Source organism: Mixophyes fleayi, chromosome 4 (genome assembly GCF_038048845.1).
Source record: "Mixophyes fleayi isolate aMixFle1 chromosome 4, aMixFle1.hap1, whole genome shotgun sequence".
Classification (NCBI taxonomy): domain Eukaryota; kingdom Metazoa; phylum Chordata; class Amphibia; order Anura; family Limnodynastidae; genus Mixophyes; species Mixophyes fleayi.
Genome location: NC_134405.1, coordinates 19249315 through 19264548, shown reverse-complemented (window position 1 = coordinate 19264548; position 15234 = coordinate 19249315). Strand labels below are relative to the sequence as shown.

At 41.5% G+C, this 15234-nt stretch overlaps 1 protein-coding gene across 1 annotated transcript; it reads left to right on the top strand.

Moving 5' to 3' along the window:
* Positions 1–2030: 2030 nt before the first annotated feature.
* Positions 2031–8823, top strand: LOC142149695 (zona pellucida sperm-binding protein 3-like). Its single transcript, XM_075205005.1, has 8 exons — positions 2031–2480; positions 5008–5126; positions 6198–6301; positions 6366–6543; positions 6616–6736; positions 6851–6942; positions 7192–7316; positions 8584–8823. Exons 1-8 carry the CDS (start codon positions 2031–2033, stop codon positions 8805–8807), a joined length of 1413 nt encoding a protein of 470 aa, XP_075061106.1. The 3' UTR covers positions 8808–8823.
* Positions 8824–15234: the final 6411 nt, after the last annotated feature.

Genomic DNA, 15234 nt, shown 5'->3' with positions numbered 1-15234 from the left:
CCCCAACTGTTACTATTTATATTTGATTGTGCCATATGGCTATTGTTTATTTTTAAATGTACCTGTCTGAATTAAGAAAACTCTAATGCTTAATGTCAGCTGACGATGACTTTTATGCTATACTAAAAACTTAGAGACTAATCAAAAGGGGTCATGATAAACATTTAAATGCTCATTTACAGCTGGACACATTTGAGACAAAATTACAGGAATAAATTATGATGAATGGGTTTTTGTTGTTAAAAAAAGTGAATACATTAAGGGACAAAAATGATCCAAGCCCCAAAAAGTGATCTATGCGCTCATAGCAGGGGCAAACGCAGGATTTGTACAGGGGGGTTTCCACACCACGCAGCCAGTGGGCGTGACCAGCATGCATGGGGGCGTGGCTATAATTTTAGATAGTGCTTGGCTGCTCTCCAACTCTTCCTATCCCCATAATATACATGGGCAATGCTGCGTGCACTACCGTTAGGTGCACAAAGCTCTCCCTTTTCAAGCAGAGATGTGTGAAGCGGAGGCAGGGTCCAGCCACCTCAATTAGACAGTGCCCCAGGCATGGAGGAGAGTTTCCAGGTACTAGGAAACCCCCCCTCGGTTTGCCTATGCATAGCCTGGGCTAACTGTGGCATTTGCATAGAGACAAACAGCATGGGGTCCCCTTTGCAAAGAATAAATGTAATACATCAGTATTTCTATATGTGATTTGCTGGTGTATGTAGAACTACAAGTGCCAGCATACCCATAGCTGCCAAAGCATGTTTGCTCTTGCAGAACTACAATCGTCAGCATGTCCTAGGACCTGTGGTGCCACATAAAAAAAATGCTGTTAAAAAACACACACAACAGTAATATTACAATGAACAGTGGATTAGGAATATATATTCAACGTGGAAACCTCTCTAAGAATACATCCAGACTGGTATTGTTGGAGCATATTTAAAGCACGTTAAAGCTTCACATAAGTTCCTAAGACACCTATATCATCATCACCACCATTTATTTATATAGCGCCACTGATTCTGCAGCGCTGTACAGAGAACTCATTCACATCAGTCCTGCCCCATTGGGGCTTACAGTCTAAATTCCCTAATATACACACAGACACTAGGGTCAATTTTGATAGCAGCCAATTAACCTACCAGTATGTTTTTGCAGTGTGGGAGGAAACCAGAGCATCCAGGGGAAACCCACGTAAACACTGGGAGAACATACAAGCTCCACACAGATAAGGCCATGGTTGGGAATTGAACTCATGACCCCAGGTCTCTGAGGCAGAAGTGCTAACCACTGAGCCACCGTGCTGTATATAATGCAACCCCATCCAATAGAACAGCGTCCTATATACAAATTACTATGAGCCTTTATCTTTACAAATCTCCCAGTACATTATACATTTTCCACACTCCTAGACGTGGTAACATGAAAACATCATATGTCCCCCTCCACCTGCTCCTTCCTTCCTGCACACCTGAGGACAGCGTCAGTGCGGATGTGGCCGGGGAGGACAACCTATAGATGGGGAGACAGGTCAGCGCTTACACCAGACAAGTACAACACACAAGCTGCTTAGTTCCTATTAGATCAGATGCTGTAACATTGTTAGTACCAGCAGCCAGCATGTAGAATGTATGTCGCCTACTTGTAATACATACATGTAACCTGTGTCTTACATGTGTGTCAGGTTCATATTCTTCATCCTATAACACTACAGAGAGAAATGTTACTTGGGAAGTTGAAGATTTAAATATTTAGGGTTATTTCTTTGCTATAGAGCAGATATAGGTAATAGTTTGCTCAGCAGCTGTTGTGGAACTAAAAGTCCCATAATGTCAGCTGAAGGTTACCTGCCCTTGTGTCATATCTGTATTGTTATGGTGTCCTCATTAGATGGCTGTGTGTGGTCAGAGAAGTGCTCAGGTGAGTGTGATCATTATCTGCCCCAGGTGGAGGTATTAGCAGCTGATGGGAGGGGTATAAAGGGCTGATCTCACCACTCCTGTCCTTGTGCTGTTTGTCCTGCAGTCAGAATGGGGCTGTGGGTGAGGTGGAGTTGGCTGCTGTTGGCGGCTCTGGTTTATGGATCAGGATTTGGCGGTGCTGGGGAGCATTCCTTGGTTAAGCGCCAGTCTGACACTTGGTGGAGGAATTACCAGCCCTCTGCACCTCAGTGGGGCTCCCCTAGAGGGTCTCATGTGGGGGCTGCTCGGCCTGTGTCAGGATGGGGCCCCTCTGTTAGGTATGATGGGGGAGCTGCTCAGTCTAGACAGCTGCAGCCACCCCAGGACTCTCCTATCAGTGTGCAGTGTGGAGAGGACAAGATGGTGGTGACTGTGGCCAGAGACCTCTATGGGAATGGGAAGCTGGTGAAAGCCTCTGATCTAACCCTAGGTCCCCAGTCCTGCAAGCCTGGCCCCCAGAGCACAGTTACCAGTGTGGTCTTTGAAAATGGTCTCCAAGAATGTGGGAACAGCTTACAGGTATGTTTAACTGTACAATTGATACATATTCCACACTTGCCCTATGAAGATATCCCTGAAACCACATTGGGGTGGCCCTTTTTTGGGGATGAGCCAATTTATAGCCTGTCAGTCCCTCAGTAGCTAGTGGAGGCTTTGGCCTCTAATTCATAGTCTGTTCTCATAAGTCATGGATCACTCCCAAGAAATCTACATCTATTGCATTTAGGGTTCTCCTTTCTTGATTACAACAAAACATAGCAAGCAGCCGATATGGTTTATCTTTTGCCTTGTAACAATGTCTCTCCTTGGCACAAGGTGGCAGAGCTGTAAATAAACTTGTATTTTTAATTATTATTTTTTGCTTCATACAGCCCAGTGGTGTTAAAATCCCTACAGTTCTGTATGCTAGCTGCTCCTAATATCTGCACACTTGTGGTTTTACTTGTGTCCACTTCTTGCAGGTTAGATAACGCTGCTTGCTCCAAACAATATGCAAAGTGCACAGCAAACAATGGAATGACCTCCCTGATGCTTGTATATGTTCCATAATGTGTCTGCAGATGCTGTTGTGGTAAATGCAAATCCAATCTAGGGATGTCTTTCCAATTGGGCATGCTGGGCAACTGCCTGGGGTCTTCTCAGGCAAGGGGGCCCCATAGACAGGGCGCTGAGAAACTTTTTGTGATCTGGCTCCCTCACTGTTCTCCCCCCCCCCCTCCTCTGTGCTGTGCTCTCACTGAATGTTGGGTGTGGCCAGAAGCATGATGGAGGGGGACAAACAAAAGCATAATGGAGTGCAGAGTGTGTGAAATAAGGGAGACATGAAGGGGAACAAAAACAGCTGATGTGGCATAAAGAGAGAGCTGCTGGGCATGCAAGGGGCATTTAGTTAGGTTTGATGGCATGTGGAGTGGTGGTATGGGAATGTTGGGCATTTATGAATTATTTTATCCCCACTTCAACAGTTCCTTCCACAGTGATTGTGAAGAATATGGGCTGGATTTACTAAACTGTGGGTTTGAAAAAGTGGAGATGTTGCCTATAGCAACCAGTCAGATTTAAGTTGTCATTTGTTTAGTACAATCTACAAAATGACAGCTAGAATCTGATTGGTTGCTATAGGCAACCTCTCCAATTTCTCAAACCTGCAGTTTAGTAAATATACCCCTATATGTAGCTCTTTGAAACCTCCTTCCCTGGGTACAGCAGCAAGGTAAGAGTTGTACTGATTTGGTGATTATTGTAATAATTTAGCATTGTTGGATATTTTCTTTAATTTGGCAAGATATTGTAAAACAAAATTGCGTGGATTAATCTCTGTAGTACAGCATGGTTTTTTTTTTAATGTTTAAACACTTGTTTTTTTTGCAGGTAACTATAAATATAAACTTAATTTTATTGAAAATTTACATTTTTATTCCTGTGAGTAGTTGTGTAGGTAGGGGCCCCAGTGCACTGCTTTGCCTGGGGGCCATATTGGTAGGATGGCCCTGACTAGAAGGGCCCTGCACTGGCTGAGAGGTGCTCATTATCAGTGGGCCATATAGGATATAATTATTGAAGGTTCCCAAAGATGTGCTGCAGATCACCCTACAGAGGTGTCCTATGACACTTGTCCAGAAACCTGCCTGAAGTCTTGCTTTACAATTGCTGGCTTGGGCTTCCTGTGCCTCCTATTCCTACTGGCCAGTGTAATGTACCACCAGGAAAGAATCCAGGCTTGGTTACATGTATGACATCTCAGTGTGCCAGGGTAGTCCTTACCACTGTATGGTGGATTATATCTTTAAAAACAAACGCTTTTAACACTTTACAGACAATAATCAATTGCATTGGCAACATACTCTATCAATCTTAGTCTGTCACCCAAATACAATGCTTGTAGTGTCTTTATTTAATCCTAAACCCCACAACTGCACAGGGATTCTGGCATGGGGCAGAAACTCAACTTCCTCACAGGTTTATTTTCCTCTGAAGCAGGGCACCCTGCTATGAGCAAACCTTTATATGGTCGACGTGAAGGTTGATATCGCGTGCAGTAAAGTCCGTTTCCAATAAGGAAAAGTCCTAGGCACACAGCAGTCTTCTGCTCTCCATATGGAAAGATGTAGGTTACATTCAGCCCTCATGACTGTTTAATGGTTTTCTCATGGTTGCCTAAGAACTATGGTCTTATGAGTGGGCCCCACTGTCCTTTCCATATGTGAATGTCCTATGTAAGGGGTGGTGACTTTGAGTTTAAAGTGAACTATTTTCTCGTGCCCCAGAAGCATATGTTGCCAGACCCCACTTCTGAAAAGGGGTTAATAGCCTAAAGCAAAAGTTGTCTACACCTCCATTAATGTCTTGTTTTTTCATGTGGTGTCTCTCCAGAGAGCGGGAAATCTTCCCTTGTCCGACTTCTAGGTTGTATAAGCCATTCAATTGCCCCTTAAACTTGCTCATTTTAGCATTCCATCACATCAGCCAAGTGGCCACAATAGTCTGTTGTAAGAATAGAAATCTCTAAATGCATTCTTTATAGTATTTGTCCCTGTATCTACAGATGACTCCAGATTGGCTGATCTACATAACCAATCTGGTATACAGTCCAACATCTCCCAGAGGTGTCCCCATCACCAGGACCAACCCTGCTGTGGTTCCCATCCAGTGTTTCTACCCCCGGTAAGTTTATACTGATTCCAGATTCTGGTACCCTGCCACCCATGCTTAATCCTTTATTTTAAGAATAACTTTTTTAACTTTACTGCATGACTGGTTCCCAGTGACAAACTGACCTCCTGCAGGAAACACAAGAGTCTTGGCTGAAACCATTCCTTAGGTTCTCTTTAGGGCACTAACTTTAAGATGGGGCTCCCATACATTCTGGTTTTGCAACTAGTAGTCTTCTGTCTGAGGTTTTTTTTTTAAAAACCTTGACATGCTCAGGATAAGGTACAAAGGTATCAAAGTAGTTGGATCTAAACAAAGATCTTCTAGAGCTCTTATGCAAAATGACTTTCCTCCTCCAAGAATTGTACACCAACCCTCCTGTACTAACCTAGGAGCCCTCACTGTGGTAACTGGTTATCTTTTGCTGGTAAAATGGAGCTGTAACCTATTGATTTGAAGGTGGAAAACTTTCTGTTGGCTCTGACAATATTTTTCAGTAGGAAAGACAAGTGGCTAATGGTCTATCTCTAACAAAATCCTCCAGAATAAATGTCTCTATACTGCTTATTAGGAGAGAAGACATCTGACTCCTGCCAGCTATGCTGACAATACTCAACTGGCAGAACAGGGTGCTGAGCAAATGCCAATCATGATTTGTAGTTTGTTCCCTCCCCACCATCCACCTCCCTGAACACTCAAAGCTGGAATGAAATGTAATTATGAACAGTTAGCCTCAGCAGCACCATGCATCTTCCAGAAAAGACCTGGCCATCAAAGAACCATAATTTTGGCTTTCACCTAAGCATTTCTTTGTTTGCTTGCAGTGTATGATTGCCAACAAAAATTCTGTAACATAAAATGCTGTCTTAAGATGCACTACCTAAATTTACTTCTAACTTTCGAGTATATAGACTTCACCTTCATACACATTATGTCCTACTTGAAGAAATGTGCTGTAACTGACTAAAACAGACCTGAGTGTTTATTTCTTCATTCTTATTTGACTAAAAGGTTTAGTATGGTATTTCTGTTTTCATTTGCCTATAATATATTACACCTGTTGATGGGTTTAATTCTATGTAGACATGGTAATGTGAGCAGTAACGCCATCAAGCCAACATGGGTTCCATTCAGTACAACGGTGTCCTCAGAAGAGAGGTTGTCCTTCTCCTTGCAACTAATGACTGGTAAGTGGAGTTGGGGGTAGATGGTGTTGGGTCTAGTTCTCCTAATCTTCTGTTTACTTTACAGATGACTGGAGTGCTCCCAGATCTTCATCTGTCTTCCAGCTGGGGGACATGTTCTCTATAGAGGCCACTGTGGACACTCAGAATCATGTCCCTATGATTCTCTTCATTGATCGCTGTGTGGCCACTGTGTCTCCTGATGTGAACTCCAACCCTCGTTATGAGATCATTGCTTCCAATGGGTATGTCATGCACCATAATGTTCAGGTTGATGTAATAGATTTAGCCAGGAGTCTAACCAACTTGTTCTACAGGTGCCTGCTGGATGGTAAGCAAGAAGATTCCTCTTCTGCCTTCATATCCCCAAGACCCCAGTCAGACAAGCTCCAGTTTACGGTTGATGCTTTCCGCTTCATTGGGACAGATGTTTCTGTGGTGAGAATTGACTTTATTCAGGTTATATTTGTGTACAAGAGTGTGCCTATTCCATTGTAGTGCCTTTATATTTAGACCTTATGTCTTTCCTTTTGTCCAATTCAAATCTCCTAGGTCTACATCACTTGTTATCTAAAAGCTGCTGCTGTTAACCAGACCCCTGATCCCATGAACAAGGCCTGTTCCTACAGGAAAACTTCTAGCAGGTGTGAATGTCCTCCAGTAGCTTCTCTATCTTAACCAATACACAGCCCATCATAATGTGCTAATGCCTCACGGGTGTTGCTGGTTTTGGTTGACTGATGGATGCTGTTCTCATAGATTGCTGTCTGAACAAATATTTCTCTGTATAAACAGGATATATTTAAACTGGTTCATTAGAACACCATTTTGGCCAGGAGCTTTTGAAGTATTGTGAATATTCTCACTATAATTGATCTCTCTATCCCCTATAGCTGGTTTCCTGTGGAGGGCTCCAATGCAATCTGCCAATGCTGTGACTCTGGGAACTGTGCCGCTGGTCAGAGCAGGAGAATTGTATCTGGTGGGAGACTAATTGGCAAAAGAGAAATTGCAGCCAGTGAGTTCCAAACCTTATGCTTGAGATTTAAAAAAACTGCCTACATCAAGTTAACATATTAAACTAAGTAGAAGATCCTACGTCACTCTTGGCACTGGGAGTAGTCAGGAGAAGGGATATTATGCCCCATGTTTAACCTATTTATAATGGATGAGTTTGCATTATATAGGATAAATGGCTGCACAGAATGTAATATTACCTAAACTTCAATGTTGGCATTTAGACAATGGTGGGGCAACATAAATGAGGTAAAGGGTAACATGAAGGTCACAGTACATTCCCTACTCCAGACATACCTTCTTCATTGTGCGGAGGTTGTGATGTGAAGCTGGCTGACCTTGTAACCCTAAGACCAGGATTAGCCTGCTGGAACACCACAGGTGAAGGCTTGCAGACTGCCCACTACTGAATTAGACTCTGCTTTGTTTGTGTAGGTGGATGAAAGGGATGACCAGTGCAGATGGTTTTAGCAGACTTAAGGGACTAGCTTGAGGAATGAACCTCTATACTGTCCTAGGTCAGCTTCAGTATTTTATTAAAAACCTGTCAGCCATTGGGAGCTCTTCCTCTGCCCTGCAGACTGCCTAAAGCTGATCACACATCAACCAATCCTACTGCTTTGACAGAAGTACTGTCTGGATCACTTCCACCATGGTTGGGCTCTGTAGTTTGGAAAGATGGCACATGCAGGCTAGTAACAGTCCTGACATTTACCCTCATTGAGGAATAATGGTGCTTTGAGGCTGCTTTTAGGCCTGTTGATTTTAGCTGGATTATATGGCTGTGTGGTCAATTATGAGGGCAGTTACTGTACAGTGAGCAGATGTTGAACATCTCTTCAGATGTTCCCTAATCTTTAACATGACAAACTGAAGCATAAGTTCAAAAAAGCACATTTGGATATACCTTAAGACTTCTGACTAATAGCTTTTCCAGAAGGCAATGTGTGGCTTGGGTCTATGTAATCCCCGGCAGTCCTGTATTGCAGGACATTTGCTAGGTCTGCAGTAAAAGGTTAGGTGACTATAACGAAGTAGGATTTTGGCACTCTCTAGAAAGTGAATACTTGTAGGACTTCCACAATGATTAAGCACACTATCAAGAGAATTTCCTTCAAGGTCTGGATCTGTGTTAAGCTCTAGCTTATACATGTTGTGGCCTTAACATTGTGCCACTGTATCTACTACACTCACTTTGATCCCATTCCTTCATAATCAGTAGTGAGAAATGAATCGGGATGTGTCTTAAATTCTATTCTTTCCTGTAGGCTCTTCTACAGAAGAACATGGATTGGCAACATTGGGTCCTCTACTGGTGGTTGGAGCAGAACCTGTCCAGGCTTCCAGAGCAACAGCTGAGTCTGAACACATAGAACTGTGGGTGTTGGTGACCATTGTTTCAGTCAGTCTGGTTGTTGTAGTTGGCTGTTTTATTCTGACTGTAAAACATGTTCTGAAGAGACGGGCTAATGTACTGGTTGTAGAGAAATAAAAAGCTTTATAAAAACCTCTGTTGGGTCCATATGGTATCTGATCGGTTCAAAACCAGCTACACAGGTTGTTGCACTACTCTAATGCAGTGTTGACTTAATCACTGTAACAGTATCCAGCAATTGGTGTCTACAGCTGATAGACCAAATGTTCAGAGAACAAGCAACATTTTCTAAATGTAGTTGGCTAATCACCTCTGTCCTCTTCTGACCATCTAATTGACCCCCTAGATATCCAATGTATATAATTTTATCCACATGTGTGGACACTAATCCTGCCCTTGATTCCAAGAGTAAGAATCAGCCTACATGTTACCAGCTTGGCAAGAATACAATGGGTCTAGGGCATTGGTTAAATATCTCTTCTCTGATCTTATCATGGTAATGAAGGCACCATCTAATGTTAGCTTACCAGCTTAAAAATTATTTTGCAGAGTCATAATTTAATAGCTATGGACTTGGGTACATGTACCCCATACTAGAAATGGCTTATTAAACAAACCCTAAATATGTTGGGCAGGTGCACATTACTATTGACAGATGTCTTGAGGGATGAACTTATAGCCTTGAGTGTGTCCACTCAAATACCTCAATGATGTCACTGGTTCTCAATGAATAGACTGCATTAAAATAAACTCAACAAGAAAAATGGCTGTTGGGGTACACAAAGCACACATACTGCTGCAAGATTAATTGGAAAGGTAGGGGATAAGTGTTACAAAAATCCTATGATATGTAAGTGAGTGGCCATTGTCTGGATTGGCTACATGCTTGGCTGATATATCTAGATCTACTTCCGTTTTATAGACTCACTGTACACGGTGGTTTGCACTTCTGCCTCACAGCGCTGGGGTCATGAGTTCAATTCCCAACCATGGCCTTAATCTGTGTGGAGTTTGTATGTTCTCCCCGTGTTTGTGTGGGTTTCCTCCAGGTGCTCCAGTTTCCTCCCACACTCCAAAAACATACTAGTAGGTTAATTGACTACTATCAAAATTGACCCTAGTCTCTCTGTGTGTTAGAGAATTTAGACTGTAAGCTCCAATGGGGCAGAGACTGATGTGAATGAGTTCTCTGTACAACACTGCAGAATCAGTGGCGTTGTATAAATGATGATTACACTTCATCATTCACTGTTAGGATTGTGATATCTGCCATTCAAAGTCAGACTGACTCTGAATCCAAGAGGCAGTTGTTTCTTATGTATACCATATTACAAAGCACTGTACAGTAAATGTCATGTTCCTGACTGGTGATGTGTTCTCTCAAATTGCAGCATGTGAAAACAAGGCAACATCTGATGAATGTTTAGGTGTCATTTGGGCTATTGGAAAATGTGGCTAGTCAATGACATCATCCACATGTTTTGTTCATGCTCATACAGCTTATTCCCTGGAGTGTGAGACTGAAATCTAAAGTATTTTCACTGATATTGCATCTGTTGGTTTTGATTCTAGATGTCACATTATGTGAGTGTGAAATGTATGTTAAATGAGGATACCATATACAACTTTTATTTGCTCTTCTACTTTTCTCAGACATTTTGATCATTTTTGTGAAGAACTTTAATTTAGCGGTGGTACTTATTTTAGGCCACATTCAGCTTGGGTCTTTAATGGAAATATCTATTTTTATTTTATGCTACATTAAAAAGGCAGTGCAAAGTTCCTCACACCTGAATGGTGTTTTTGGAAGAAGCCAGAAAACTATACTGGAAAATTATAATTTTCATTGACAGCAAAATGTTTCTATTTTGGCCTTAGGTGTTCTGAATGGAATTCAAACCCAACCTCTGAGGAGTAGTATAGATCTGTATAGGTGGAACACTGCATCTGCATTAAATGGTTGTTGCAAGGAATTTCTGGAGTGGGGAGCAGCATGAGTCTTGTTGATGAGAGTGAGAGGTGGTTACCATAGATAAGGTGAAATGCAGGCCAGTAGATCTAAGAGGGCGAGAGTGTATTTTAATGAGATTTGAGATGTATGAAGGGGTTGTGTTGTAGATAAGGGTGCATAATTTGAATTGGATTCAGGAGGACATGGGAAGTCAGTGTAGGAAGAGGTGTGGCAGATGTGGAGTGGTGAGAAAGGAAACAGGCTTTACTGAGGCATTTAAGATGGATTGAAGTAGGAGTAGATTGGTGAGGGAAATGATAGAACATGAGGTTGCAATAGTCAAGGTGGGCGATAAGAGAATGAGTTTTGGTAGCATCTTGGGTAAGAACTGTATCGTGCCACCATTTCGGTGTTGTGGTAACAGGACTTGAAGAGAAATTGCATAGGTTGATCAAAACAAAGGGCAGAAGCAAGTATGATACAAAGGCAGCTGGTTTGAGAGTCTGAGGAAACTGTTAATCATGCTGAGAGATTTGAGATAAGTGTAAAGAGGCAATGAGATCACACAGGGAGGTAGTAGTGTACAGTGAGAAGAGTAGAGCTGCAAGAACTGAGCCCTGAGGAACTCCTACAGGGAAAGCAGAAGGGGGAGGAGGAACCAGAAATGGATCCAGAGAAGGAGCGGTTGGTGAAGTAGGAGGAGAACCAAGCGAGGACAGAGGCTGAGAGAAGAAAGGGTGTGCAAAAGGAGGGGATGATCAGCAGTGGTGTGGTGCCAGCAAACAAGCCACTTCTCAAGGAAAAACATCAGGGACAGACTGATATTCTGCAAAAGGTACAGGGATTGGACTGGGGCAAAGTCATTTTGTCTGATGGATCCCCTTTCAGATTGTTTGGGGTATCTGGAAAAACATGTGTCTGGAGAAGGAAAGGTAAGTGCTACCATCAGGGCCAGATTAGTCCGAGGTCTAACTGGGCTATAGCCCAGGGGCCTCGGGCATCCAGGGGGGCCCTTCAAAGTCCTCAGCAGCATTATTGATCGGTCTGGGGGTGGGGGTGCCCCCCAGCCCGATCAATGCTGCTGAGCACTTTCACTGCAGTCCTTCTTCTGCAGCGCTGTAAACTCCTAACTGAGGAGATCTTGTGAGATCTCCTCAGTAAGGAGTTTACAGTGCGCCGTGAAAGGAGGACTGCAGTTACATGTAAGCGCTTGGGGGGGCCTCACAGGGGGCGGCAGGCAGTTCACATTGGGGGCCTCACGGGGGAATGGAGGCCCCTTAGCCCAGGGGCCTCCATTCCCTTAATCCTGCACTGGCTGCCATCAGTCCTGTGTCATGTCAAAAGTAAAGCATCCTGAGACCATTCATTTGTGGGGTTCCTTATCAGCCAAGGGAGTGGGCTCACTCACAATTTTGCCTAAGACCACAGCCATGAATAAAGAATGGTACCAAAACATCCTCCAGGAGCAACTTCTCCCAAACATCCAAGAACAGTTTGGGGACAAACAATACCTTTTCCAACATGATGGAGCACTTGCCATAAGGCAAAAGTGATAACTAAGTGGCTTGGGGATCAAAACATCTAAATTTTGGGTCCATGGCTTAAAAATTCCCCAGACCTTAATCCCAGTGATAACTTGTGTTCAATCCTCAAATTCTGACAAACCCCAAGCATTGATTAGGCAAGAATGGGTGGCCATCAGTCAGTATGTGGCTCAGAAGTTGATTGACAGCATGCCAGGGCGAATTGCAAAGGTCTTCAAAAAGAAGGATCAACACTGCAAATATTGACTCTTTGCATAAACTTAATGTAATTGTCAATAAAAGCCTTTGACACTAATGAAATGCTTGTAATTTTACTTCAGTATACCATAGTAACATCTGAAAAAAATGTCAAGAACACTGAAGCAGCAAACTTTGTGAAAACCAATACTTGTGTCAGTCTCAACGTTTGGACATGACTGTATATTGGCCAAATTATAATGAAATTTAAAGTCAGGGTATCTGAACCCTTAAGAGAAGAGGTTACTGCCAATAGTATACTCAACCATTTCCAACTGAAGTACAATCAGGATCATTCTGCCATATGCTTTTTTAAGAATGAAACATGTTAAGACACTTTGGAGGGTTGGGGATTACACAGCTACATATTTATACAGAGGAAAGCAAACGGATTTATAGAATGTAAACCAGTGATGGAAGTGGGCTTATATATGGTGGAACGTCATACCATCTCTTGTACTACTGCCTTCATTATAACACACTGCTCAATTACATTTTCCTTACCACCACTTCAAAATTTCCACTTCAACCACTGATGAAAACTCTACCACCATAAGGACTCAATGATGATTTTGATTTGGGATAACTTCTTACATAATTAATGTATATTATACAGGTACAAACTACTACAGGTTCTAAAATAATTCCAACAGTTACATTAATAATAAGAGTTCTAGAGAATGGATGAAAAACACTAATCAGTCTACTGACAATAACTAAACTATTCAGGGATATTGGGAGATTCTCCCCTGAGGTTCTGGTATAAGGATATAAATATGTCTCATAATTAGTATATCTAATACAACCAAACATCTGGCTGTACATGCAGCAAGATCATGTCAGATAAGGTAACGCAGGTATCTATTTCTTATACCAAATCATCATCTGTATTACACATAATTGTGTCAGTAACATTAAGGATGTAGATTATTTTTGTACAGGGGATTTTGTTATACATTTTTTTCTTGCTATTTCAGGATAACAAACACTTATTTCTGGAATACATACAAGGGTGTCCAGCTTGAGCTATGTTACATTCAGTAAAGTATATTTATACCATATATGTGACAGAACATATATAGAATAAATACTGTAAGCTGCATCTATGCTCTATGGAGCATTCACCCTATGTTGGCTCTATTAATTAACCTTGTGATCATTATAGGGATCAATGATCCTTATTAAAGGTCTGTTTAAGCTACAAGTGGAAATGTACAATGGAGGCTGGGATATATAGTGCATCCTAGTAAGCACTGAAAATAATGCCGACATTTTCAGTTTATGGGTTTACTGGTCCTTTAATTTTGCTGGGAAAGAAAAATTTATTTAGCTGATCATAAATAGCAGTTTGTCCTGAGATTGCTTTATATAGTATCTGTCCTATATTATTAGTCACTGACTATACATATAATAAAGGACCCTGCAATAAATGATTCTGTTAGGAGCAATGTGTGATACAGCATAGTGTTTCCTTCATCTACAGCTTATGCTTCACATCTTTTCTATGTTCTCGGTCTATACAGTGTGAACCCCATACTATGTAGTCCCCAGAGACGCAAATTTAATTGTACAATTTCCCATTAATTTAATTTATTTTTTTAAGGAACTTCCAGAGTGAAGTCAGGACTTTTTCAATCAAACACAAACTGGTAAGGAGAATTTTACATCACAATCTGGTCATTTATTCAATCTGGTTTGTGAAATGAGCCCCTTCATATGTGACCAACCTACTCAGTGATGTAATGATTCCACTAAAGGGCTGAATGAGAGATTGTACCATAAAATATGATATCAACATTAAACAGATCATCAATGGAGCTGACAGTCAGTCAAGGCTGAGATGGTAGAGCTGATTTAAGTCAATGTAAAATATTAATTTATCACAATCAGATGTATTTACACATGTCTTCTATATGCCTTCAACTTGTGCACTTGTAAAAGCTACTATAAGTTTATCGATGTCTTTCCCAAGAGTACCTATTGTAATCATTCTTTAAATATGGGACACAATGAGAAGCAGGACACTTCAGATCATCCTGTTGCTATAGCATTAGACCATAGACAATTTTACCTAAGCCACAAACTGCATGTTTGGTCCAGTTTGATTTGGATGGAATAGATCAGCAGCCAATCCAACCAGATAAATGTTAGCAGCACATAATAGTGATGTGAGGCTCCTGTCAAACTGGTACAGGAATATGGAGGTGTCAAACTCACCCATATATGAATTCAAGGTTCTTACAGATAATTTGTTTCTCATAAGTTTGGCACTAAAGTGCCACATTTAATTCACTATGAGTATTTAGAAACCCCAAAACTTTCATAATATAAATACATAGAGCATCTCTTAAGTATATAGATAAAAACCAGACAACTCCCATAAACTGACCAAAGTGTTTAAATGACAATTCAGCTTTGCATTGGGTTGTGTCATTTTGGAAAAAGAAATTGGGAATGTCCAAACTACTGTTTCCCACATACATCACCAAATATATCTTTTAACCAAACCAAATTAAAAACTATTCTTCATTTAGATCGGAGTTGACAACACACAACATAGACCCTAAAGCTGAAGTCTAATAATATTTTGATTTTGATTTTAAACAGTGCGTTTTATTGCTGGGAGCCAGTATGTTCTGATCACCCACTGTCTTACGTTCTCCAAAGCATGGACGAGAGGAATCAGACAATGGTCACAGACTTTCTCCTCCTAGGACTTGGTAACCTTCATAACCTCAGGATTTTACTTTTCATCCTCTTTCTGATCATTTACATTATGGCCTTATCAGCAAATGTCCTTGTTATTGTCTTG

Coding starts and splice junctions, on each gene's coding strand:
- LOC142149695 (XM_075205005.1), top strand. CDS start 2,031: ATGGGGCTGTGGGTGAGGTGGAGTTGGCTGCTGTTGGCGGCTCTGGTT. Junction 5,127..6,197: donor ATCCAGTGTTTCTACCCCCG/GTAAGTTTATAC, acceptor AATTCTATGTAG/ACATGGTAATGTGAGCAGTA. Junction 7,317..8,583: donor CAAAAGAGAAATTGCAGCCA/GTGAGTTCCAAA, acceptor TCTTTCCTGTAG/GCTCTTCTACAGAAGAACAT.